This window comes from Gobio gobio, assembly GCF_949357685.1.
Source record: "Gobio gobio genome assembly, chromosome: 1".
Taxonomy (NCBI): domain Eukaryota; kingdom Metazoa; phylum Chordata; class Actinopteri; order Cypriniformes; family Gobionidae; genus Gobio; species Gobio gobio.
In genome coordinates, this window is record NC_137097.1 from 36,674,940 (window position 1) to 36,702,853 (window position 27,914).

At 42.0% G+C, this 27,914-nt stretch overlaps 1 protein-coding gene across 1 annotated transcript; it reads right to left on the reverse strand.

Annotated features, from left to right (window-relative positions):
* Nucleotides 1–4,618: 4,618 nt before the first annotated feature.
* LOC307136927 (cytochrome P450 2K6-like) lies at nt 4,619–15,614 on the reverse strand. Its single transcript, XM_079834319.1, has 9 exons — nt 15,340–15,614; nt 14,539–14,701; nt 13,746–13,895; nt 13,504–13,664; nt 13,150–13,329; nt 12,921–13,062; nt 7,957–8,141; nt 7,732–7,873; nt 4,619–7,643 (listed from the first exon to the last, which is right to left on the reverse strand). The coding sequence occupies exons 1-9, from the start codon at nt 15,541–15,543 to the stop codon at nt 7,456–7,458; spliced, it is 1,515 nt and encodes a 504-aa protein (XP_079690445.1). The 5' UTR covers nt 15,544–15,614; the 3' UTR covers nt 4,619–7,455.
* Nucleotides 15,615–27,914: the final 12,300 nt, after the last annotated feature.

Below are 27,914 nucleotides of genomic sequence, written 5' to 3' on the forward strand. Positions count from 1 at the left end.
CCCCCTTTGAGGTCGATATGCGCCCTCGATGCGCACTTCTGCCGAGCTCGCACTGGTGCGGGTTACGCATCGGACTTCTTCCCGGCAGTCAAAGCAGCATTACGTTGTGAAAGTGCTGACTCAGAGGAAGACCATGAAGGTTTAGGGTGCCATTTGGGACAGGGCGATAGACACATGGTGATGAACTAATTTAACAGCTGTGATGAGGATTAATGTCCATGGAAACAGATGAGTGGCGGGAAACTCAAACAAAGGAACACTTGTTTACTAACCTAAAAATCCATGAAAACGAAACTAACAAATGCAACTAATATAGTGTAACAATACTAATAGATCTATTCTATATCTATATATGTGCAAAAACACATAAATAACACTTCATTTCAGCATTTACTGTCCTTTTATTGAGTTCACATAACTTTTTTGTACTAAGTGCAATGTCTGAGTGAAAATATTTTGTTTCATTTAGTAAATGTTACTGTTTCACAGTACATTGCTTTTTTTTTCTTGATTTTATGGTAAAATACTGGTGACAGGTGTTTTTCTACAGTTTGCTTGCTGTGAATTTCACGGGTGTATCTTTTTATCTTACACCTTTAAACCTTTCAACCCCACATGAAAAGTAGTGTCCATACTAGAAAGAGTAAAATATACATTGATGCAGTGTTGCAGTGAGGTAATTAAGTGAATTAAATGGGTGATAAATTGAGAAATCAACTTTCCCTTGAGCCAGGGCCGGCCCTGACCAATTTGCTGCCCTAGGCAAGATTTTACTTGGTGCCCCTTGTATCAAGGTTTAGCACTGCATGTTTTCAGTCTAAGTTGCGGAAACACTGGTACTGTTTTATTTTTTTAATGCATTGATGTTTTTTTAATTTTTATTGTTGTTGTTTTATATGATGTCCAGTCCATTCTACCCCGTCATTATGTTCATGATATTATTATTTTTTTTTAAAAGGCTGATGATAGTTAAACTATACAAAAATAGCACCTACACCACATTACAGCCTAAACACAAATAACAAGTAATTGCATCTAGCATTCATGCACAAACTATTGAGAACTAGCAAAAGTGTTTGTTTTCCAGTAGATGGCAGCAAACTTCCACTAATATGCACATTCATGTTTTCACCATGAATTAAACTGAGAAATTTAGATATTTAATGTGAAATTTACATAAAATGTTGCTATTTTAAATAAACCTGAATATAAATATCATTACTAATTTCGGCAAATACATTTTAAAATGTCCATATGTCCCCTTAAAACTGCACAACTGTAGAGTAAAAACATTAGGCTATTAAAAAAGTGATATTACATGCGTTTAAAAAATATATTATTTTTTTTGACAAAATACACTGTCTGTGGCCACTGGAGAACGCAGAACAGCTGCTTGCATATAGTTTAAGGTAAAACTGGAATTAATTAGCGTACATTAGTATTTTACTACTATGCAATTAAATAAACTGTTCATTCATTACATCACTTTACCTCTAGCCTGGTTAAAACCAGACCATTCTCAGTAGTAACTGAGTTATGGTCTGGCAAAGCTTCATAGACAAATCATTTCCAAAGGGGCGTCACCAACGGGCGTCGCTCAAATGCCTCTCGGCGCAATTGGATAGACCTAAAACCAATCAGAGCGATGAGGGAGATGACGTATGCAGAGCGACGGAGAAACTCTGGCCGTCTCTCAATATGCTTACTTGTCTGTACTTCTGTTCTCAAATAGGAAATGTCCCCGGTTTCCATTTCAGAAATCTGTTCACCTTGCCTAAACCACATATTAATGTTTAATTATTTTTAAAATGTAAACGAAAAGAGGCAGGGTGTTTTATACTTCGTTTTATTATAAATATATAAGATAATGAATGTAGGCCTATATACGCGTTGCCTGAACCACATGTGTGTGGCTAATATGTTTAAGTGTTTTTTTTTTTTTTTATGAAATGAGGCAGTGGTGTTTTATGACATATTTTGTACGCGAACTTCTAACTTGCGTCCGTGACTTACCAAGTTTGACTCCGGAGAATGAACTCCCGATGACGGTAATAGTTAATATTAAACATATTATAGCCACACAAATGTAGTGAAGGCAATGCATATTATCTTCAATGCATGTATATAACAAAACGAAATATTTAAAAAACCCGGCCTCTTTTCGTTTACATTAATTTACATGTGTGCATAATATAGCCTATGATTATCACTGTAATACAATGAGATATGACATAAAACAAAACCCAGTCTCTTTTTGTTAAATGTTAGTTTAATGCGTGATCAATAGCCATTTTAAAAGTATAAGTAAAAGGTATAAGAAGCTATACAATACATAAAGCAATTCAGTCAAAGCAATTCAGTCAAAGAAAGTCAGCGCTAGGAGACTACAACGGTAAAGTTTAATAGCTTACAAATATAAAGTTATGAAACTTCACTTTGCCCTCAGACAAAACGATCTGTCAGGGAACAAATTATAGATTAATGAGAGCAAAGATCAGCCGTTAGATCTACACAAGACGAGACGGTTTAACCACTACAGAGACATCAGAGCCAGCGGCAGACGGCAGAAGGACTGGCCGAGGAAAGGCGCCTCTCGGTGGGGTTAATGAACAATTGAGCGCCGCTGAACCACTGGAGCTCACAACTCCAAAAACGGCAGATCAAATTTTCAAAAAGGCGCTCTCTTTATAAATAAACCACAGATTTTGGCTTTAAAAACAACTACATTCTCGCCTGAAAAGGACTTAAAACTATATTTTGTGAAACATTAACACTACCAGAGGGCTCTCGCTAAGACAAGCAAGCTGATATATCAGACTTTTGCCGAATCCAGTCGGTAAGACAGCGATAACATCTTTTTTAGATATGAAGGCTTCTTGTGTTGTTCTTTGCTCTGGTTTTAACGGAATGGAAAAGTTTAAATCGCTTAAAACAGCCGCGATAGCTGATAGTGATGTTCCACTGCTGCATCCATCTTTGTAGTCAGTGTACAGAATCTGCTTCACTGTCGCTGCGCTGTCGTCATCATGTAAAGCCCGCCCTCAACGTTTCTGATTGGTGCCTCGATTTCTGGGGCTTAGAAATGGGTTTGAATGGGCTCTTTGCCAGACTACTTGCAGAGCAAATCTAAATTTGCCGGAAGTTGTCTGGGTTTTCCCAGGCTACTTTACATCTGTCTTTACACTGCAAAAAATGCTCTTCTTATTTAGTAATTTTTTCTTGTGTCCAGTCCAAACATCAAAAAATTCTTAAATCAAGATGTATTTACTAGTAAAATGACATTAGATAATTTTTTTCTTGTTTTCTGGGGGACAAAAATCTAAATTAAGTGAGTTTTAGCATAAAACTAGCACAATTATCTGCCAAATGGGGTGAGAAAAATTATCTTATTTCTGTTTGGGACAGAAACAAGAAACAAGATTTCAATCAGAAACAAGATTATTTTTCTCACCCCATTGGCAAATAATTTAGCTTGTTTTAAGCATAAACTCACTTAAGAAAAAATATTATTTTACTTATCTAGTAAATGCAGCTTGGTTTAAGAATTTTTAGATATTTACACTAGAAACAAGACAAAAATACTAAATAAGAAGAGCCTTTTTGCAGTGTTTCCCTTATCTTGCCTGCATAAGAGGGCTTCTGTTTTTTATGACATTACAATTCGGCCATCCATCATAAATTATCAGGCAACTTTCACCGTGTCTACACCTGGAGCGAGCGGCCAAGCACCCTAAAAAATTAAAGCAATCCTGTCTACATTAGATGCGGCGAGAGGCGACGCGACACAACAAATTCTTAACGTTAAACTGATCGAGCATTATATTTCTGACGCACTTCAAGTAGCTCGGCGGGGGAGATTGATGAGGCGGACTGGGAAGATGCGGGGGACTTAGTTAAGTTTTTTTGCGCTTTATTTGGTAATATTTCAAATTAATATGAATAAAATAGTATCAGTAATACATTTTGGCGCCCCTATGGATGAGTGGCGCCCCTAGCATTTGCCTATTCCGCCTATGCCACGGGCCGGCCCTGCCTTGAGGCTTTGATATATAAAAGTTCGACATGATATAAAAATATCCTGTAAGTTTCAGAGCTGAAAACTTCCTTGTTAGTCAAAGAAAAGCTTTTATTGATGCCAGGCCCAGAAAACGCTCGATCTCAGAATATGTCGACCATTGACGTCATAGAATGCAGAAATGCCGCCTCCACAGAAGCAGAAGAACGCCTGATTCTGTAGCCCCGTCCACCGACTCGTGGAGCTAAACGGATCCCACTCTCAAGACACGCTTGGTTTTGATGGGTGTGCCGCACTGAAGACTAGGATTTAAAGATAAGATTTGCATATTTAATAAGCTTCGGCTCCCCGGTGAGTACGCGAAAGGCATTGTTTTGAAAGCGGCAACCTGAATGATTCCTCCCTCACGGCTCGCAAAATGTCTTTATCAATCAAACACAATGATTTATCTCTCATCAAGCTACATATATATATATATATATATATATATATATATATATATATATATATATATGGGTGATTCTCCAACTATGGTACTTTTTCTGTCCTTGACAGATATTAAAAAAATTAAAAAAACATTTCCACTTTTTTTTTTTTCCCACACTTACTACATGTGTAGGGGAACAATATATAAAAAAAATAATTGTTCAATTCTGTTGTTTTATATAAAATAGGAGGCATTTTATATGCATTTTTTACTATTTTGCCTCTGTCCCTATAGGCCAGACTTTGGGTCTTCAACCTCAAATCTAATACTGATATAATTTTTAATTCAAACAGAAACTATGCTTTATAACCCAGTTCATTCAAATGTAATATATTTTTTTATATCTCTTTTCAATTTGATATATTTTAAACATGTTGAACACTTGTCCCTAGGGTTCACTGTCATTTCCACACCTCTGCATTAAATGCAATCCCAGGCTCAGTGTTCTAGATTTGTATACTCAGTAACTAAAGTAACTGACACTCCATAGGAAACCACATGGCTGAATGAAAGAATGGTCCCAGCAGAGGTTAATAAATTGGAGATATATCAAGGTAAATATGAGAAATACTGCGAGTATGTTTATTGTATGTCATTTCTGAATCGCTCATAATTCATTCTGACGGAAACTTTTCTGGATTTTTACAATTTCATCAGGTGATATTTGAGATTATTTAATGCTAACTCTAAAACTAACACTAACAGGCTAGTCAAACATGAGATATTAGAGGGAAAGGGGCAAAATGTCATTTCCACAACCGTCTTTTCCACATCTGTCTCCATGGAATTGATAAAGACAGGTTGGCTTGGCAAGGACATTGTCTGTGCCTAAAAGCAAAGTAGTTTGCCTAAAAATATAGTGTAAACACATAAACTTTACATATAATGTCAGAGATTTTTTTAAATTGAGATATTTTATTGTTTACAACAAATCTGACATAGTCTCTCTGTTGTTCTTTAAGATGGCACCATAAACATCAGCAGAGAAGTCCAGACTATTCAGGGAAAGACTAAAATCTGATCCAATTAAATATGCTGAGTTTCTAAGGAATTTGGCATATTTTAAACATGTTGAACACTTGTCCCTTGGGTTCACCTGTTCATTTGTGAGTGAACCTTGGCCCATATACACTGCTCTGGTTCAGGGAGTGGTGAAACTTTCACATTTTCACTGAAATTATAATTTAGATTTTTTTATGAAAACATGAGGATTGTGTTTATGATTTTGTTTTTGTTTCAAATCATTTGTGACACATGGAATGAGATATCTTTTTTATTACTACTGCTGTTAGGCCAGTTGTTCATCAATACACTATCCCTGTTTGAAAAAAAAAAATAAGAATAAACTTCAAACTTGAATTTGAGATTCATTTTGTCCTACACATTGAGGTCATGACTCACTTTTGCATTTCCATCATTTATAATTCTACTACAGGTTTTATATCTGAAATGTTATTTTCACCATAACCCGCATTTCCCTTGTCATTTCCACAACCACAAATATTTTTTGGTAAAACATGAAAAAAAAAAAAAAAAAGTTAAGGTAATGATGGTGGTGGTGTGGTTTATTTAGCAGTTAAGGGTAAAGTATATGTATACGAGTTGAAAAATATCAGATTTGAAAATGTCAGAAATATGAATGAAAGGTTTCAGTGGCTTAGTGTTCAGCTTTTTTTGGTGTTAACTTTGTAAAATCTTAACAGTTGGATTTCAGTGAAATAAATCAATTTACAATTTGGAAAGATGCAAGTGTTATGTGTAACCCAATATATTTATAACTACAAATATTTCAAAATTTTTGGTTGAAAACACATGTTTTTGTTCGGTTGTGGAAATGAAAATTTATTTTGCGATGTCTGTAAAAAAAGTAAAAAAATACATATTATTTCATAAAAATCAGCACAGCCAACTTCAGGGCAGGTATCTAAGCATACTGGGGAAACAAATTATGCCAGTAATATTTTAATTAAAAATGTTTCATTTTCTGAAAATGTCCAGGTCCAAAAAGTACCATAGTTGGAGAATCACCCATATATATGTTTTTTTTGTTTTTGTTTTTTTTCTATACCATCGCTTTGGCGCCCCCAGGGTGGTGTGCCCCTATGCGCCGCATATAGCGCATACCCACTTTTTGCGCCACTGCAAGTAATGTAAGATAACATTCATATTAATTGCAGGTGGATGAGAGATAAATCATTGTGTACACACACACACACACACACACACATGTTTGTTTTTGTGAAATGTGAGGACATTCCATAGGCGTAATGGTTTTTATACTGTACAAACCGTATTTTCTATCCCCTTACACTGCCCCTGCCCCTAAACCTAGCCCTCACAGGAGACTGTGCAGTTCACTTTCTGTGAAAAAAAACTCATTCTGTGTGATTTATAAGCATTTTGAAAAGTGAGGACATGGGGAACGTCCTCATATTTCACCCTCTTTTTGTAATACCTATGTCATACCCATGTCATTATACACATTTGTGTCCTGATATTTCACGAAAACATGCCCACACACACACACACACACACACACACACACACACACACACACACACACACACACACACACACACACACACACACACACACACACACACACACACAAATGTCAGTCAGTAAATGTCAGTCAGTCCAATAAAAGTTAATATTTAACAGCACTCTAAAAAAAAAGTCTCGTAATCATACGGGAACCTTTTTTAGTGCTATATAGCACCAATTTTGGTGCTTCAGTGGTTCTTCAGAGGTGCTATATAGCACCTTAGTCAAAGAACCGGTGAAGAACCTCTGAAGAACCGGTGAAGAACCTCTGAAGAACCGCTGAAGAACCACTGAAGCACCAAAAATGGTGCTATATAGTACTAAAAAAGGTTCCCCTATGATTACGAGCCAAGAACTATTTTTGGTGCCATATAGAACCTTTTTTTTTTTAGAGTGAGTATATGTAACTTTAAGACCGCTTCACTGCACACAGTTTGTGTGGGGTCGGGTTCAGGGTAAAGCCCACGACTGGTGTGAGATCCAGATCATCTTCAGACACTCCAGGAGGAGGAGTGAAGCGGAAATGCTGAAGGAGGGAGGTGAAGAACAGGAAGAGTTCCATCCTAGCCAAACTCTCTCCAGGACAAACCCTGCGGCCTGAGAAAAACGATAAGCAAAGTATTAACAAAACTCACCTCTGAATCTGATGGCATAATATAATTAATGAATTTGAAGTCAACTGCACCTGCAGAGAAGGGCATGAAGGCGTCATTTTTGACAAACTGGCCCTGCTTATTTAGGAAGTGTCTTGGGTTGAAACTGTCAGGAGTTTCCCACTCATTTCCATCCCTCAATGCAGATACCAGTAGTATGAATACACTGGTTCCCTGCACAAAAACACACAAATGATTAATGATAAATGGTGCAAACACATAATCAAGAACACAGCATGCTCTTATTGGAGCCAGACCTTCTTGATGAGGTATCCGTTCAGGTGAACGTCACAGCTGGTCTGATGGGGGGGACCAAGGGGTACTATGTTTGCAAATCTCTGTGTTTCATGGATCACAGCGTCTGTATATGGTAAGTTCTTTCTGTCTTCCACCACTGGCTGACGCCCACCGATCACTCTGTCAATCTCGCCTTGGACCGCGTCTTAGTTAAATTCACAAGAAAGACCACAGTATGAAAGTATATAGCATTACTGAATACTTGATTTTGCACTGTAAAAAATATTTTTGAGATTTAGTTATTTCAACTAATTTATTTCAGTATAGATAACTAGACTGTCCAGACAACAAGAAATGTAAGTTTTCTTGTCCTCAACTAGACTGAAAGTTAAGTGAACAAGTATAATTGTTGTTTTAACTCAAAAACATATGTTGAAACAACTGCACTAGACAGCATTGCTAAATACTTGACTCTGGTTGACACTTTGCATGTTTAATAATTAGATTTTCAGACTTTTACAATTCAGATTATCATAAAATAATGCAATAGTCCTGGTTTTAACCTGACTATGATCAATGACTCAATGTTCACTGTAAAAAAAGATTATTGGAGTATGCTTTAGAAAATACAATTTCTGTCCTTATACTTAAAATGTAATTTGTAATTAAATATATTCATTGCCATTTCTTTGTAATTATTTTTTAAATTTACAAGCACCTGAGTGCCAGGAACACTGCCATCAGCTCTAGCTGGTTTATGTGCCAGGAGAGCTGCTGGTCGCTCCACAGACCCTGAGCTGAGCGACCACTCATGGTCGCCCCCCAGCCGGTGAGGGATGCATCCGTCGTTAGTGTTAAGCGACGACAAGGAGCCCCCAGCAACGGACCTTGGGACAGGAACCAAGGATCCTTCCACATGACTAAGGCACGTAGGCATCGCCGCGTGACCTTGATCATGCGAAAATGATTTCCCCTCGGGGAGAATCCCTTGGTCTTGAGCCACCACTGTAAGGGCCTCATGTACAGCAGGCCAAAAGGTATCACGTTGGACGCTGCTGCCATCAGACCCAGAAGTCTTTGAAAATGCTTCACAGTGAGTGACTGGCCTAGCTTTATCTTGGATACGGTTTGTAGAATCGAATTCACCCGAGCGGGCGTCAGCCGAGCCCTCATGGTTTTCGTATCCCATAGCACACCCAGAAAAGTGACGTTCTGCTTCGGAGATAACATGCTTTTCTTTGTGTTTAGCCTTAACCCCAGCCTCTTCATGTGAGCGATCACAGCATCTCGATGCTGAGCCGCTAGATGTTCCGACTCTGCTAAGATCAGCCAGTCGTCTATGTAATTCAATATGCGGATGCCCTGGAGTCTCAGCGGAGCCAAAGCTGCATCCACGCATTTTGTGAAGGTGCAGGGTGATAATGCTAGGCCGAATGGAAGTACCCGATATTGGAATGCTTCGCCCCGAAAGCAAACCTGAGGAACTTCCTGTGTTGAGGAAGGATGGAGACGTGAAAGTATGCGTCTTTCAGGTCTATTGTGACACACCAGTCCTCGGACCTGATGTGACACATGATCTGTTTTAGCGTGAGCATTTTGAACTTTAGTTTCTTTACTGCCCGATTTAGCTGGCGCAGATCTAGAATAGGACGCAGTCCTCCATCCTTCTTCGGAACTATGAAGTACCGGCTGTAAAACCCTGACTCTCTGCAGTGGGGAGGGACCCGCTCTGCAGCCTCTTTTTGCAGAAGAGTCTGTACCTCTTGCTCCATTACCAGAGCCTGCTCGGGGTTTACCACTGTGGATAATACCCCGTTGAACATGGGCGGGTGTGACCCGAATTGTATTCTGTACCCATTTTCTATTGTGCGCAGGACCCAATCTGAGATATTTGGCAGAAGTTTCCACGCTGCCAGAAAATCTACTAAGGGAACCCTCGGGGCTGGCCTCTGGGTTTTGAAGTGTGAGCAGCCCGGTGTCCTGAAACAGAATGCCGGCAGGAAGCAACCGCACTGACCCACTTTTGACCCTCCTTGGAGGGAGCGAGCATCCCCGCGCCGCTACGTTTCCGGGCGGACGTGGAGATTTGCGCTCGCTGAGGACCGCTGCGCCCTGAAGCACCCGAGGTGGCAGGGTTGGCAGAACAGCCCCCTGATGGCACCGAGAGGAGACGGGTGCCTCGACACACCGCTTCCCCCCGGAGGGGACTGCCATCCGAAGTCAGGACTTCTTCGCCGAGGCCTTCCTAGAGATAATAACAGTCCTCAGATCTGCTCTACCTCAGAAAGACCTCGGCTGAGAGTGCTGACCCCGCCCCCAGTCTCTCTGTGGGGGAGCGCGGGTCGCAACACTCTCTCGCTGTTGCGCTCTGTGAGAGGAGGACGTACTCGGTTGGGGCTGCTCCCGCCCAGCAGCCCCAAAGACATGAGATTTGCGGGGGAGAAATTTTTGAAACGCAGCCGCCTGCTTTTTAGACTCTTGAAACCTCTCGACGACTGTGTTGACTGAGTCGCCGAAGAGGCCAGCAGGGGAGATAGGAGAGTCGAGAAGGAACTTTTTATCTCTATCTTTTATTTCTGAAAGATTTAGCCAGAGATGTCTCTCCGTGGCCACCAGGGCTGCCATAGAACGGCCGATGGATCTAGCCGTCTCCTTGGTGGCCCGAAGAGACAAATCAGCAGCTCTCCTAATCTCCGCTATTGTTTCTCTCCCCACTTCTTCACATTCATCATCAATGTCTTTCAGCAGGTCGGCTTGATAAGCTTGCAACACCGCCATCGTGTGGAGACATGCGGCTGCCTGACCTGCTGCCGAGTAAGCCCTACCCATTAAAGCTGATGTTGTTCTAACGGGCTTAGTGGGCAGCTGCGGGGCTTTTAACGACGATGATGACTCGGGAGAGAGATAGCTCGCGAGCGTCTCTTCTACCCGAGGCATCACCGCATAACCATGCTGTTTCAACCCCACTATGTTTGAATAAGTGGCTGTATTGGGGTTGAATGGTCTGAATGATGCCGGTTTTTTCCATGATTTCGACACCTCTGTGTGGAGATCAGGAAAAAACGGCAAGCCCCACTTTGGAGGTTGTGATCTAGATGGTAGGAAACGTTCATCTAGCTTGCTGGGCTAATGCACTTTGTGCGTCTCGGCTGGCCAGTCTATTTGCAACCTGGCAACAGCGCGAGTCACAACCTCCAAAAGCTCCTCTTGAGCGTGTGAATGAGGCGGCGAAACCTCATCTAAGTAATCCAGGCTTACAACATCCACTTCCTCAGAACTGGAGTGTTGCTGCACCTGCGCTTCAGCGCGAGCAGAAGAAACCGCAGAGCGTGCTTCTAACTCGGCAACTGAAGCGTCGGGTCTGACGGGTAAAGGCAGAGAAAGGGGATCACCCGTCTCTAACCGCGCCGTCAGATCCATTTGCGAACCCCAAGATGAAAGCCTTCGCTGTGCCTCAGTAGCAGCGGGACCTGCACCCTGGGGAACGCGAGCCAAAGCGCCCTCCTCAAAGAGCGAACGGCGGGACCGGAGAGTTCTCATGGATAACTTTTCGCAATGCTCGCAGCCAGTCCCCTCGAGAGCTGACTGTACATGCTCCGGTCCCAAACACATTACACAGAGCAAGTGTGTATCCCCACCCGTGATGAAACGAGGGCAGGGAGTAACACACTGTCTGAATTGTTGATTCGCCATTTTTTTCTTATTTTTTGAGAGACACACACACTTTTCTTTCATACAAGGACAAACGATTTCACATGGAGCGCTTGTGAAGACACAGAAGCTGACATTGTCTGGTTCAGGGCTGCTTTATAGCTTCCTGGTCTATGACGTCACCCGCCTACGACGTCCAGCCACACCATTGGACTGATTTTACGAGTGCTTCATGACGCATCACGCAGGGGCGTTCCCGCAGCGCTTGACGCAGCGCGAGTTCCCTTGAAAGGGAACAACCAAATAAAGGATTTCAAGAAAAAAAAAAAAAGTGATGAACTTCCTTCCTGTCACATGAGACTGCCAACTTCCTATCCCTACTTCCAGGAAGCAAAACAAAGGCAAACCCTCCCAAAGAAAGGTTATTTTCATGTTACTAATGAGTATTTTTTGTTTACACACACATATATAGAGAATATATATATATATATATGTCTTGTTTAGTGCTTTTTGCTTTCATAATATCCCACCTAAAACATAACTTAACCCTTTAAATGACATCTCTATTGTACAGTAGACCTTAATTCGATAGGGAATTTTTTTATGATATGTCTTGTAAAGGCCAAAATATTGAGGACCCTTCACCCAATGGAATGGATGCATTTCATTCTAATCGGTCAAGGACCCTAATTCTTTTTATGACTAGTAGCTTATGATTCCATTATAATGTGGAAATTCAGACAAGCAAGTAATGAGTTTACATTTACATTATTATATGATATCACCTACTACAGTCAGCCATTGAATACTATGGGACTATTTATTTATTTATTTTTGTTATATAGCTATATGTTATATAGTTATATAGCTTGTATAGTATATGTTGTACAGAACTTTTTCGTCATTATATTAATTTATTTTCATTTAACTTTTTGATACACAATGCCCTATTAGTTACTTTGTTCTGCACTATGTTCCACCACTTTAAAACAAATGTATGTGTTGTTTGTTGTATTTTCATATTCAACAGATTATAAGAGATGCTGATTTTTTTGAGTTTGCATCGAATGTTCTTCGACTTTTATACATAATACATTTGTTTGTGATTGTTTGTTTAAAGATTGATCTGTTGAAAGCAGTTATTTTGAGTTAGATGCCAAATTTTCTCATCCCAGTCAAATTTGACATTGAAGGGGTGCATTTCAAGAAAAAAACTAAAACTTGGGGAAAATAAATACAGAACACGTTCACATAGGACACTATTAACATATGCATGAAACCATTCCGAAAAATTTGGGCACAAATGGGTTAAGATGAGCATTTGCAGCCATACCTTGTATTTCAGGGTATTTGGCCATGAGCAGAAGACTCCAGCGTAGGGTTGTGGCTGTAGTGTCAGTACCAGCAGCAAACAGGTTGTTGATTGTACAATGTAAATTCATTGAATGGTACAAAGAGTCTGTTTTGCCAGATTCCTGCAGAAATCATGACAATGAAGGCCAAAAAATGTAAGATGTCAGATGTAATTGCAAAACTATTTGATTTAAAACTATAAACTGTACCTCGTCCTTCTGCTGTTGTATCAGGAAACAGTCAGCGATTCCTCTGGGCTCCTGAGGGTTCAGAGTCTTCTTCAGACCATTTAATAATTCCTTGCTTTGTTTGACTGTTTCTCTGACGTTATTCATGATACGTTTCTGATTCGCCACAAAAGGACGAAGCCATGGAAACATGTTATAGAGCTGCAAACAAGCAGAATTGCAAATAATCATAAAGTACCATTGAACATTGTACATACACCATGACAGACACTCAAAATCATGCATTATAAATAATAAATATTTAAAGTATTTATAGAATAATAAAAAATAGCAGTGTATGAATTATTGGTGGATTGTACAGAAATATCTGGGTACTTGAACTGAAGTTGATCCAGTCATCTTCATGTTTTCGTAAGTTCGTTTGATCATGTGATGTAACTTGGTGTTGCTGTACTCAAATCTGTTGCCGAAGACAATGGCTGAGACGACGTTCGAAACAGCCATGGCAATTGGCAGAGTTGTTTCAAATGGTTTTCCTGCACATGGGTGAACAAGATAAAGGTTAAAACCCAGTTTCAGTCACATCATCATCTTGTCCTTGTGGTTTACAATCTTACCTTCAAACTTCTCAAATTCCTCTTTTAAATACTGTATTTCTTCAATGATAATCTCTTCACTTCTTTTCTTGCCCATTCCAAAATCTCTCAGGTTCGAGAGAGCAAAGCGTCTCATTTCTCTCCAGTTTTCACCATTGGAAAACAAAATCCCTATAGAGGAATAATTTATCCATTACTCCAAAGTGGACCTCATATTTCTAACTAAAATAAAAACAGATGATTTGCAACTTTATATACAAGACAAGTCTAAATCCTGAAGTCATTTGAATTTGAAAATGAGTTTTGGCGTGCATATGGTACACCGTTTTTCGCGTGCATATGATACGCACTTTATGTAAATTTCACAGCTTCACAGCTACACAGCTTCTAGGTCAATAAGATCTTGTGATCAGTTATTTTTATCAGTCCCTCGTTCTCATTGTAAATCAAAATGTGATGGAGCTGTCTCTGTATTCGCCCAAAAGCTCTGGAACAGTCTACCTTTGAACATCAGGGCCTCTCCATCACTGGATGCTTTTAAATCTACTTTAAAGACTGATGTGATGAGTGATGTTGTGTATGTACTTTATATTAACTGGTTTTCTACGTTATTTATGTATATGTTTATACATTTTGATTGAGTTTTATAATTTATTTATATCTCCATTTTGTTTTTTTTTCCTACTCATTTTCTCTTTATTTCATTTATTCATTTATTTTTGTATTGTAAAGCACTTTGGATCAACTATGGTTGTGTTAAACTTGTACTCTATAAAAAAAAACACTTGACTTGACTAAATATGCAAAATCTTACCATATCCCTGGTTGAAATCATGCAATATAGGAGTAATATCTCGGTCTCCAAACTCCTCTGAAAGGTTCACTAGTGCCTGTTTGATGGTCTTGTATCCTGACAATATTACGACTTTTTTGGGGCCCAAGTGCACCGTGTAAACTGACCCATATTGTTTTGACAGCTGCAAGAGAGAAAAGATCAAGAAAAGCCATTAATGACTATTGATTCTATCTATTGGCATCAGCTTACCTATGGCCTCTCTTTTTGTGCCTTTGCCAAATGGCATGATGACCATCTCCCTGGTCAAACATTACCACTGACTCTTACCCTCTAACATAATTTAGGATAATGTCTTATTTGCCTGTTCACCTGGTCACACATTAACCCTGAGACCCATCCATAAACATGTTCTAAATCATGTCTGTTTATTGGCATAAAGTTAATACATAGTTGCCACAATTGCTGGTTAGCACTCATGAAGACAAAGGAGATGCAACAGACTTTATTAACTATACATACTCTAGATACTATACTATACTTTGCAAAGCACTGGATAAATGCAAACCAAACAATACATTAACAAGAACAGGCAGAGAACTGAACAGAACCAGGGGTATAAATACACAGGAGGTAACACAAAAACTCAATTAGACACAGGTTAGGAAAATATAATAATTAGGAAACTAGGTCAACCTACAATGTCAGGGAACAGAGGCAAATGGGAACATGGAACAGAACCAAAATACAATGAAACTAAACCAAAACAGAAGCATGTTTCACTAGTAAGTAAAATCATCTTATTAAAAAAAATTTGCTCACCTCCCACAAGCTCATGTAGGATTTCTTGAGGTCAAGCATGTGCAGGTTTCCCAGCAGAGGCAGTGGTTTGGGTCCTGGAGGATATTTTCCCTCATCCTGGGAGCTGGAGCTGATGGAGAAGAGAACAATAACCAAAAACAACAGCAGGGCAAGGATTGCACATGTGCCAGAGCCCTGCGAGATTAATGCTTCTATTAAAGCCATAGTCAGAGTAAGATCTTGTTTAGGTTATGTTGGTTGTAGTCTTGCTCTTATGTACTCTGGAGACAAGGTATAGGAGGGGCTATAAGGGAGGGTAACCTTTACTCAAAATTAAAGGAATCTGCGATCAGAGCCTAAAGAGGAAAAAATACATTACGGTCACAGATAAGCTAATTAACAAAATAAGCTAACCCCAATTGAGGTTGTTTTTTTCTACTTTAAGAATAGCAGCCATTGTCATGTCACAGGACAGCTTTGACAATCAGTACTTTGTTTTACGGCATATAACATATAATCACATTATTAAAAATAATTATTCAAATAAAATATAGAAAGAATTTAAAATACACTGAACTTTATGCTTGAAACAAAAATAGAATGAATTTACATGTAAATTGTTCATAAATGCATAAAAAAAAAAAAAAAAAAAAAAAAAACTGTATTTGGCAAGAACAGCAAACTTCCACAACGCACTTTGAACGCCAACCTGAATTGCTGGGGCAACTACAAGATAGTTTAGATATTAACAGCGCCACATGCATTGAATTGGTTTTATGCCAGTATGTTTCAATAGAACAACTTGTCCGTCATGACCTACATTTTTACACCGCTGTTGTATGACCTGTTTATCTCCGTATAAATGTTTATTATGAATGAATAGGTCCCTGCTGGGAAACAAAACATGCCTAATCTGATTTGCTGTGTGCATAAGTATCACTTTTTGTATGCTCATTTCGTTCTGAAAAGAAAAAGTCTTCAAGCTTCAAAATGTGATATAGGCATTTGAAAGGGACTCAAATAGGGTGTGAAAAAATCTGATTGGATGTGTTATTGTGGTTTAAACTTATGCAACAAGATCAGTCCAACTGAAAAAAAAGACTTGTTTTGCTGGTCTCTCATCTCAGTCTGTGCTGTTGAGTGTTTTAGACACTTTTCAGCTTTTCAGCTGGTCAGGGGTGCTTTTTCCTTACAACAACGTAACTTACTGGTTAACGAGTTCCATAGTACGATGCATCGTTGATTAAATCAACTATCACAACTGTTTCTCGAAACAGTATTGTCACAAATTTGTCATTCAATCACATTTGTTAATGATGTCACGCAGGTGGTGAAGTAATAACTTATTTTAATGAATCTGTTTGACATTGAATTAATGCTAGATTTTTTTGCTATAAATTACGGACATGGCCGCAGAGGACTAATTCAAATTTTTCTCACCTTTGCTTTATTTCCAGATTCAATCATAGACTTGTTCTAACGTACTAGAGCATGAACACACATGCACACTCTTCAAAAATGATGCTTTAAATCTCTTCACAAACTAAAAAACGTAAAATACATTTGTGACCCAGGATCACAAAACCAGTTATAAGTCGCACGGGTATATTTGTGCCAATAGCCAACAATATACGGAATTCCAAAGTAGACTAAATTATAAATAAATAATTACATAAATAAATATACGAAGAAATGTAAAAGAAAAAAAACAAATTGCATAAATAAATAAATACATAAATACATATGCAATTTAAAAGTACAAAAATAAATGAGTATTTTATTTCCTTATTTATGTATAATTGTATTTTTTCAATTTATTTATTTCCACATTTGTTTATGTATATATGTATTTATGTCTACATTTATTTATTTCCACATTTATTTATTTTTACATTTATTTATTTCTACATTTCAATGTCTGTATGCTAATGAGGGGGGCGTGTTTTACCGCAGACGTATAGCGATAGCAATCGAGCTCAGAGAGGCAGTGCTGAAGCTTTTAGGTCACATTGACACCTTGTGGTGCCCAGACATCACACAGGGAATGAATGACTTAGAGATGGGCAATATCCAGAATTTTATATCACGGTTTAAGTCATAACATCACCTTAACTGTATGTATGCAGGGTTACCATAATCCTTATTAATCGTAACCCATCTAAGAGCAGCATCTATGAAATATGTGTTATATTTTAAGCATTTGAATTGTAAAATGTTGAGCATGCAAAATTAGGAAACGCAAATGTATGGCAGTGGCATTTCACGCACATTAATATGATTGCGTAGACTTCAGTGAAATGTGCACTGGTTTCTCTCTGCATTCTGAGCTGGTGTTACATTAATTGTGATTAATAGTGGGTAATTTTATGAGCTTCCATGTCAAAGTATCTGTTATCGGATCAAGTTCTATTCATGTGTGCCAAGACAATTAAGAAATCCCAACCAGACTGTTTTACGCCCATGTTCGGAATAAAGAGTATGGGTGGTAACCCTACATACATACAGTTAAGGTGATATTAAATGTCTTAAACCGTGATATAAGATTTTGGATATATTGCCCATCTCGAAGTCATTAATTCCCTGTGCGACTTCTTGCAAAGACGCGTCAGTACACCTCTTGCGTTTGGTCACCAGGGCTGGACTGGTAATCTGGCATACCGGGCATTTTCCCGGTGGGCCAACGCACTTTGGGGCCGATTCAAGGTTTTGTTTTTTTTGCCACTCACTGGCCCATCATGCAGGGACAGCGGCCCATTGGTTTGTCTTCTGAATTGACAGGCCAAAGCGAGAGAGAGCATGGGAAACTGCAAAAGGCGAATATCCGCACAGTGCTGCCACTGATGAACCTACGCTGCGTTTCTGCTGCTCAATGAAGTGATGACCGGCACTTTGACTCCGAATTTTGTTTTATACAATCGTGTGATATGAGAACATTACAGATTCTGTGGTGAATCTAGCTGAAAACAGCCTCGACGATGTAAATACATGACGAGGTAAATTGGAAAACGGCAATACACACAACTCATGTCGTGAGTATGTCGCAGTCGTGGCCCAATGGTTAGAGAGTTGGACTTGTAACCCGAAGGTTCGAGTCGTAGAATAAAACGTGAAAGTGTCTTGAGCTTGTGTTCACCACAGACCTTGTTTCAGCCATTTAAACAAAATCGCATTCAAAAAACACATTGACTTCGGTACGAGAAGACCGGAAGTGCAAAATGCTAATTCGCTTCCGTGTTTTGGCCTACAAAGTGATGTCACATCTGCCCCACTCTATTATCAACATACCTTGAAATACACAGGTTGCATTATTGCTTCAAATAACAATATCAGTGAGTGATGAATCTCTGCTCATTGTAAGTGGTGTTGTTGGTCTTCTTCTAATCTTTTGTTCATTGTAACTCAGAGTGCTGTATAGTGACGACAGACAAAAGGATACAAATGGACAAGCTTGATGAAGATATAGTCAAAGATTTGAAATGTAAACTGAGAAGTCACGAAATTGTAATGCATATCTATGTAAATTATATATTATTATATTCAAACATTGATGCAAAACTGTTAATCACTGATTAATTTTATATAAATAATGTTTTCCCTCACACAGATCCTGTGACAAAGAAGTCTTCAAACATTACAGTGTCTGAATCGCAAGCCCTCTGTTGCAGAAAATGCAAGTCATACTCCGAAGTGACCGTCCACTTGAAGATGATTTGGCGTTTAAACTCTTCTGTTTCTTCGTTTGGTTCTGCCTTTTGCAGGCTTGTTTGTTCAATTAAAAAAAAAAAAAAAAAAAGTCCCAGGTGAAAAATACACTATTAAATGTATAAAAAATATACTTGAGTATGTTTTTAGTACAATTCGAATATAATATAAACATACTACTTGAATTTCAATTGCATTTCTAATACATTTAATAGTATGTCTTTTTCACCTGGGCTTTGTTTTCCAGTAACTTTTATTCAATGTCATGTTCATAATGTGCTTTTCAGTAATATAGGTATAACGTCTCGGTTACGTATGGTAACCCTCGTTCCCTGAAGGAGGGAACGGAGACGTACGGCGGACGTACCGACGAATTGGGATCACTTCTGGGAGCCCCTATCAGCTTCGAGCTAACTAGAACCGGCCAATGAACAATTGCCGTGCGAGATTTGCATCTCGCGCTCCGCCCCGCACTGCGGGTATAAACAGGAAGCGAGAGCCAATGCACGCTGTTTTTCACTGAGGAGCCAAACGTAGAGGCTCAACCTGCAGTGATGGTACAGCAACTGTGGCGACGGGACGTACGTCTCCGTTCCCTCCTTCAGGGAACGAGGGTTACCATACGTAACCGAGACGTTCCCATTCAGTCGGTCACGTTCGACGTACGTCGGACGTACCGACGAATTGGGATCCCTATGGAAAACGCCATAGTTACTACCACTTCCAGCGCCCAGCGATGAGCCCCTCAGACCCCGATCTGATGCGGGCGGGAAAGTTCACGCAGGGAGAGTCAAAGCTGCTGTTCCGCAAGACCCACTCAGCTGACTGTATTGGATAACGCTGGGAAAGCGTGCCTGTAAAGGCAGCTGCGGAAGCCACATCATGCCCAGAGGGAGTTACCATGTGGAGAATACACGTATAGGCTGGCCGTGGGCAGCACAACATACGGAAGTCCCAGGGGTGGCCCCGGCCAATTAGGAGGGAGACAACACGTACCTGGGACGGCAGAGGAAACTCTGCCGAGGGAAAGACACGGGCTCGCCGTAGGGAGCCGTACCGTGGAAGAATACACATATGGGACCGCCGTGGGGGTCACTACATATGGAACCCAGCCTAACACAAGTTCCACCAATGCATACGAGTGTTAGACCTGGCGTCGAACGCTCCGCCACGTCCGACTGCCGCGGGTTGCGGAGGACTCAACAGGGTTTGCCGTTCCGGGGAACTCGACTGGAGCAAAATAAGCGCACGCATCCGTCTACCACAGGGGAGGGAATGGCGCAGCAAGCCGACACTAGAACGGGCACTTCAGTGTTACTGACTATGGGAAGTGAGCACACAGGAAGAAACCGGCTCTACACGGAGGCTATAGAATCTAACGAACGTGTTAGGTGTCGCCCAGCCCGCAGCTCTACAAATATCTGTCAGCGAGGCACAACGAGCCAGCGCCCAGGAAGAGGCCACACCCCTAGTGGAGTGGGCTCTTTACCCGAGCGGGCAGGGCACGTCTTGGGACTGATAAGCCAAGACGATGGCATCTACTATCCAGTGGGCCATCCTCTGCTTGGAGACAGCCTTTCCCTTCTGCTGTCCTCCGTAACAGACGAAGAGCTGCTCTGAGGTCCTGAAGCTTTGCGTTCTGTTCACGTAAGTCCGGAGAGCACGGACGGGACAGAGAAAAGCTAGGGCTGGGTCTGCCTCCTCCGAAGGCAGCGCTTGCAGGCTCACCACTTGGTCCCGGAAGGGAGTAGTGGGAACCTTGGGCACATATCCAGGCCGGGGTCTCATGATCACATGAGAGTTACCGGGCCCGAATTCCAGGCACGATTCGTCAACCGAAAATGCCTGCAGGTCCCCTACCCTCTTGATGGAGGCCAACGCAGTCAGGAGTATTGTCTTTAACGACAGAACTTTCAACTCAGCTGACTGCAGAGGCTCAAAGGGTTCTCTCTGTAGTGCAGTTAGCACCAGAGTTAAGTCCCAAGAGGGTATGGAGGGAGGACGAGGCGGATTTAATCTCCTCGCTCCCCTAAGGAACCTGACGATCAGATCGTGCTTACCTAGAGATTTTCCATCTACGAGCTCATGATTAGCGGCGATAGCGGCAACATCGACTTTGAGGGTGGAGGGAGACAGCCTTCGCTCCAACCCATCTTGTAGAAAGGTAAGCACAGATGCGATCGAACATCTTCGGGGGTCTTCTCGGCGAGAAGAGCACCAATCGACGAACAGGTTCCACTTCAACGCATAGAGGCGCCTCGTAGAGGGGGCTCTAGCGGAAGTGATGGTGTCAACTACCGCTTGCGGTAGGTCACCTAGAACCTCCGCGTCCCGTCCAGGGACCAGACATGGAGTTTCCAGAGGTCCGGACGCGGGTGCCATAGGGTGCCCCGTCTCTGAGTCAGGAGGTCCTGCCTCAGAGGAATGGGCCAGGGAGGTGCTGTCGCAAGGAGCACTAGTTCCGGGAACCAAGTCCGGTTGGGCCAATACAGAGCGACCAACAGGACCTGCTCCTCGTCCTCCCTGACTTTGCACAGTGTCTGCGCAAGAAGGCTCACTGGGGGAAACGCATACTTGCGTTCTTCCCGGGGCCAGCTGTGGGCCAGGGCATCCGACCCGAGGGTCCCCTCGGTCAAGGAATAAAACCACTGACAGTGGGTCGTCTCTGGGGAGGCAAACAGGTCTACCTGTGCGGCCCCGAAACGACTCCAGATTAGCTGGACCGCCTGGGGATGGAGTCGCAATTCTCCTGGAAGCAACTGCTGACGTGACAGCTCGTCGGCCGCACGATTGAGCAGGCCCGGAATGTGAACGGCACGAAGCGACCTCAGATGCTTCTGACTCCATAAGAGGAGATGGCGGGCGAGTTGCGACATGCGACGGGAGCGTAGACCACCCTGTTTGTTGATGTACGCTATGGCCGCAGTGTTATCCGTCCGGACCAGAACGTGCTTGCCTCTGAGCGGCACTTTGAAGCGGCTGAGTGCAAGACGAACTGCTAACAACTCGAGGCAATTGATATGCCATTGCAGTTGAGGCCCTGTCCACAGACCCGAAACTGCAAGCCTGTTGTACGTGGCACCCCAACCCGTGGATGAGGCATCCGTGGAGACAACGGAGTGCCTGGACACTTGTTCTAGGGGAACTCCCGCCCGGAGAAACAGAGGGTCCGACCACGGGCCGAAGGTTTGGCGGCACCTCGGAGTCACTTGGACGCGGAGGGAACCGCTGTGCCACGCCCATCTCGGGACTCGATCGTGTAGCCAGCGTTGAAGCGGTCTCATATGAAGCAATCCGAGCGGCGTTACTGTGGCTGCGGATGCCATATGCCCCTTGTAGCCAGAGCATTGCCATGGCGGACGCCCTCGCACGGTATGGTAGGCCGCTATTAAAGCTAGGACCTTCATGAGGTGGGCGGCGTATGTGGTACTCCCCCCGCTTAGGGGGTACAGGGCGTTTGGTTTGCTGAGTACCCTGCTATGGACAATGTGATTAGGTTCCAGTGCTTGTAGGCGCTGCCGATAAGACTGCACCATTATACAGTTGGCTCCAGAAGGAATTGGAGGCCTCTGGGATGGGTCACCCAGCTAGGCTGGGATGGATTGTAGGCCAGCTGTTTGTGAGTAGCCAGCTGGGGCAGTCTTGGCAGTAGACTCCAGGTCAGGTAGTAGGCCTCAGAGACAGGCCTCCTTGTGAGTGAGTCCCGACGGTTGGGGAGGTTGGCAATTTATTAGCTGCAACATGGAAAATAGGTAGTCAGCCTTGGTAGGCCTCTGCAAAGTTTGGCCCCATGTGTATTGCGGTATATATTGCTCCCCAACGATGTCGGCTTCAAGTAGCAGAATTTCCCAACTAATAACCCTAGTTAGCAGTTGGATGTTAATTTTCGTCAGCCCGCAGAGAAGCTACTGTCAGCCCAAGGTTATAACAGCCAGTTTTTCACTCCTGCCACCAGGAAGCCGTCCCTGCAGGCCTGCTGTGAGGTGGTAGGCCCCTTCGGGCCTCCCTAAAGGCAGGCTCCCATTCGCCAGTCGCTGTGTCAGCTAGCATGGGCTGCTAAGCTGTTGATGGGCAGTAGGCCTCGCCAGGCCTCCCTGAAGGAGGGCTCCTGTTTGCCAGTCGCCGTGCCAGCTAGCACACAAACTGCTAGACTGCTGCTGGGTAGTAGGCCGCACTAGGCCTCCCTGAAGACTGGTCATAAGGTAGCAGGCCCCGCCGGGCCTCCCTGAAGGAGGGCTCCTGTTTGCCAGTCGCTGTGCCAGCTACCACACAAACTGCTAGGCTGCTGCTGGGTAGTAGGCCGCACTAGGCCTCCCTGTAGACTGATTGTAAGGCTTTGCTGAGCCTCTCTGAGGGCCCATTATCGAGTTGTAGGCCTTACTAGGCCTATCCAACTCCTAGCATAAGGTAGTAGGCCTCACCAGGCCTCCCTGAGGGCATGTTTCTGGGCTCCTGGATCATCAAAATGAGAAACAGTTAGCACGAGTCTGCAGGCCCGCTATAAGGTAGTAGGCCTCACTAGGCCTCCCTTGAGGGCGAGTTCCTGAGTGAGGATGCTCGGGTAACTAGCAATGCTTGCTGTCAGGTAGTAGGCCTCTACAGGCCTGTTATCGGGTGGTAGGCCTCACCAGGCCTCCCCAAGGGTGAGTTCCCGAGTCAGAGGTGCTCGGGCAGCTGGCTTAGTTTGCTACCAGACGGTAGGCCTAAGCACTAAAACCTCCCTTAAGGCTCGCTAAACAGGCCCTAAGGGCTTGCTATCAGGTATTAGGCCTCACAAGGCCTCCCTGAGGATGAGTTCCTGAGTCAGACGCTCAGCCAGTTAGCAAAGCTTGCTATCAGGTAGTAGGCCTCACAAGGCCTCCCTGAGGGTTACTTCCCGAGTCAGGGATGCTCGGTTAACTGTTGTAGCTTGAATATCAGGTAGTAGGCCTCCATTAGGCCTCCCTGAGAAAACGAGTTTCCGTTTTTCAGCTACTTTGACAGTCAGCTTTAACTGCGATCAGGTAGTAGGCCTCACCAGGCCTCCCTCTAAGTGAGTTCCTGAGCCTGATTTCTCAGGCTTCTCTGGCATATATTCCTATTATACAATGGGCCTCACTAGGCCTCCCTAACGGGTCTTTGGTTCTCAGTACGAGGACTGCTAACTGGCATAACGCTGACAGCCAGTGGAGACTTGCTATCAGTGATCTGGCCCTTAGCCGGCAGCATCTGGTAAGGTCTTATCCTGGCGCGACTGGTGGCGCTTCTGCTACTTGGTCCCCAAGTTCAGGCATTTCAGTTGAATTTGCTTGTTCTGACAGTTGTCACTGCCAGTGGGCATGCACTGCCCTCGGCATGGCGGCGTTAGTATTTCGTTCCCCGTAGCGTCAAGCTGACGCAGCGCGAGTTACGTATGTAACCTAGGTTCCCTGAGAACAGGGAACGAGACGCTGTGTCGCTTTGCCATGCCTCAGGGTTTGCCTGCCAAACAGTCCCTGAAGACGAAGGGCGGTGTCATGTTGGTAGAGGCGCCCTTTAATACTTCCTGGTCGCATCTGGATGACATCATCGGCTGTCGCCGGTCAGTAGGACTGATGTGATTCGATTGTAGCTCAGACACCTGTCACGCCGAGGGCGTTCCCCGTAGCGTCAAGCTGACGCAGCGTCTCGTTCCCTGTTCTCAGGGAACCTAGGTTACATACGTAACCGGAGACGATCAATTGTGGTAGAGGGAGCACGTTTCTTTATGGCAACCCTGAAAAAGTCCTAGTTGAGAAACTGTTGGTTTTGAGCTCAGCATGTGAGTATATTTTAAATATATATCCTTCCTTTCTCGTGTTTAGGATGTGGGAGGAATGTTTATGTTTGTTTTTGGTATTTTCTATTTTTTGAAGGACTTTCATTTTTTCCTCACTTCTTATGGTGATTTTGGATTCATGCATAATTTGCTGTGCTGTGTGAATTTGCTCTTTTTTTTGGATTCCTCTGTTGGAGTCTTATTCAACTGTCATTCAACTGTAACAGATCATTTCTTAGATAAGAACTCGAAGATGATTTATTTTGGGTAAAATCATAGACAAGATTTTGATATTTGTTTCTTTGTTTCTTTATTTTCTCTATATATATGTATATGTAAAAAGAAAGAATGTTTGCTGAAGTTCATAAATCAATTTATTTGATCTAACTGGTAAACCCTCATTTGTGGCTAATCTAAAAACAAAAAGAGAAAAGTTACATGATGAAAGCTAAATCACCTGACCACCTTTGTGTACCTTGGCTTTTTTTTTTAACGAATCATGTGTTTCGGTAAACACTGTTAATTACTGCAATTAACTATGAATATATATTAAATCATTAGAGAATAACCTTTAAAGAATTAAATCAAAATTCATCTGATCCGTTCCTTTTAACGAACGAACAGTACAATCTTTAATCAACTCACAAAGTTTTATTCTTTCTACCAAATCTTCGGGAAGGTTACTCTTCTGGCCACAAAGAATAAACTTTCTGAACTATTAGGATATTAATTTAAGTATTCAAAGATACTTATGAGAGCTCGTAGCTAGATTTGACATTAAAGTGACTGTCTTGTGAGCGTCAACAATGACAATCAAACATGGATACAATGGTTTTAATAATTGATTCTAAGAATACATAAGACTAAATAAAGAATACGTGTATACAGGATAATGAAAATAAGAGAAATTGAGAAAGGAAAGAGGAATGGAAATTTCACAAATATAACCACAGCGAGCCAGCAACGAAATAAATCACCTTAAACAGGTACAAATCTTAAAACGCATCTAAATGTCAATGGAATTTATACCTGCATTGGTTCTTTGTGCGGCGTATAAAAAAATGTGTGTGTGAGTCCTCTCAGAGCATCTTTGAGCTGGAGCGTTCTCGCTCAATTCTTCCGGTGATCGTGTCTCTGATCCGCCGGAAGTTTGAAAGTAGTTAGCTTGAGTGTCTTTGCCAAAAAGGGAGGGAAAGGAGATTGTCTCGTCCAAGCTGAGGAAGTTCATTGAGGGCTGAGATGGAGCGTGCTGCCTGGCCGCAGGGCTGAGTCGCAGAGCGCGCCAATCTTCAAAGGAACCAACCAACCAGCCGGAGCCCCCTGGCTCGAGGACGAGCCGAAATTAGGTGACGGGAGGAAGGTGCGAAGGAGGAAGAGAAGAGCTAAAGCTCTGTCCTTTGACAACTAGTCCATGCCTCTCCTTGGATAACTTGACCAATCCAGAGGGTGAATTCTGAGCGGGAAAGATTTTCTTCTTCGTCTCTGTTTAACGACCCACCTTGCATGTTTTATGAGGTGTGAAGATCGAAATTTTATTGTTTAATGTTATTTTTATTTAGTATTATTATGTTTTATTATTTTTCATAATTATTTGTATAATGTACAATGTAAGTCAGACAGTGTTGAACATTGTGTCCCAAGGAGAGACTTGGATGAGCTATATCTGTTACAGGAATGTGTATACTTATAGAACATGTTTCCACTGATGCACACAGTAGCATGCATCTGTTCTATAATGTATTGTCAACTGATTCTTTATAAGGAAAGTGGATTGTGCAACTGATGTAAGCATGATGTATACGCTCTATTTTAAACATAGGACGCATGTTTCTCTTCCTTCTAAGGAAGTCTCTTCCTAGTAAGATCCTCTGTTAGTAGTATATATAATATTCAAATTGAGTGTTCGGGCTCAGACGAGGGGAGACGAGACTCAGAGGAGAGACGAGACGAGATGAGAGATGGACGAGGGGGGGATGAAGAAGGGAGAGGGGAGAGAAATGGAGGAATGGAGAAACATACAGCTGGCATGAGACAATAACTTTTCAATGTCTCAACTATGTCTGATATATAAAATAATAAAAAGAGATCTCTTGGCAAATTACTGGTATCCGGTCCTGTGATTCAATCATAACGGGGACAAAAGCTGAATTTTCAGATCTACAATTGGCGTCACACGAACAGGATCTGCATTTCAGGCATTTATCATCAGGTAAGACATTTTCTTTTTCTTAAAGATTCTAAGTCTGCCTGATGATATATAAACTGTTGAGACAGTGACTGAAACTGCTAAAAAGAACTGTGTTATTTTGAAATACCAGTTTTGTTGCCAATGAATATGTGTCAGACATAGTTACATTTTAAGTAATTTAATTTGATGTGATTTATTTAAGTTATTCTGATCAGCATTCTGACCTCAAAAATATTGAATGAAGCTGGGTTTAAAGTGGATTCTTTTGTGCAAAAGACTACTTTGTCAAATTTTCGGGAGATTAATCCGTAATGCGATTTAGCAATTCGTTTGTTGTGACTGTAAGATGGTCGGAACACGGCGAGACTGCAGTTTTGTTTTATTTTTACATTTTGTTATTTTTGGGCAGAGAAAATCTCTAATGTGTCCTTCGGGCCTTAGAACCGTGCTTAGAAGAAGTACGGGGAAGTGCAACGAACTGTGAGATTAAAGCGGTTTAAAGTGGCGGGTCTGCGCTAAAGGTTGCGCAGCTTTAGAAAACCCTAAAACGTTTAAACACGCTAAAGGTATAAGGCGCCTTGATGAATAAAAGTGGCTAGAATCGTTGGCCTTCTGATTTTGACAGTAAAGCTGTTCAATATTTGGGGAGGAGACTGATCTGAGTTCAACTGAAAAGAAAAATGTAAAGAAAAAAAAGAGAAAAAATGTATTTGAGTTAAACTGAATTTTAAAGTAAAATACAATTGAAAATATATGAGTTAACTTTTAACTGTTTGTTTTTCCTTTCCTCAAGTTTCTCAAGTGTTCATAAGGGAGAGCAGCCCCTCCCTTTGGAATTCACCCTGTACCCTCTTCTCTCTCTCTCTCTCTCTCTACATACACACACACACACACACACTTATAAATAGATAGCCTGCTGTGTCTCTAGTT

What these genes read in the sequence shown, in the direction of transcription:
- LOC307136927 (XM_079834319.1), bottom strand. Translation starts at nt 15,543, where the DNA reads ATGGCTTTAATAGAAGCATTAATCTCGCAGGGCTCTGGCACATGTGCA. An exon ending in GGAATTTGAGAAGTTTGAAG is followed by an intron (nt 13,665 to 13,745) that starts GTAAGATTGTAA and finishes ACCCATGTGCAG; the next exon opens with GAAAACCATTTGAAACAACT. An exon ending in CTGGATCAACTTCAGTTCAA is followed by an intron (nt 13,330 to 13,503) that starts GTACCCAGATAT and finishes GCTTGTTTGCAG; the next exon opens with CTCTATAACATGTTTCCATG.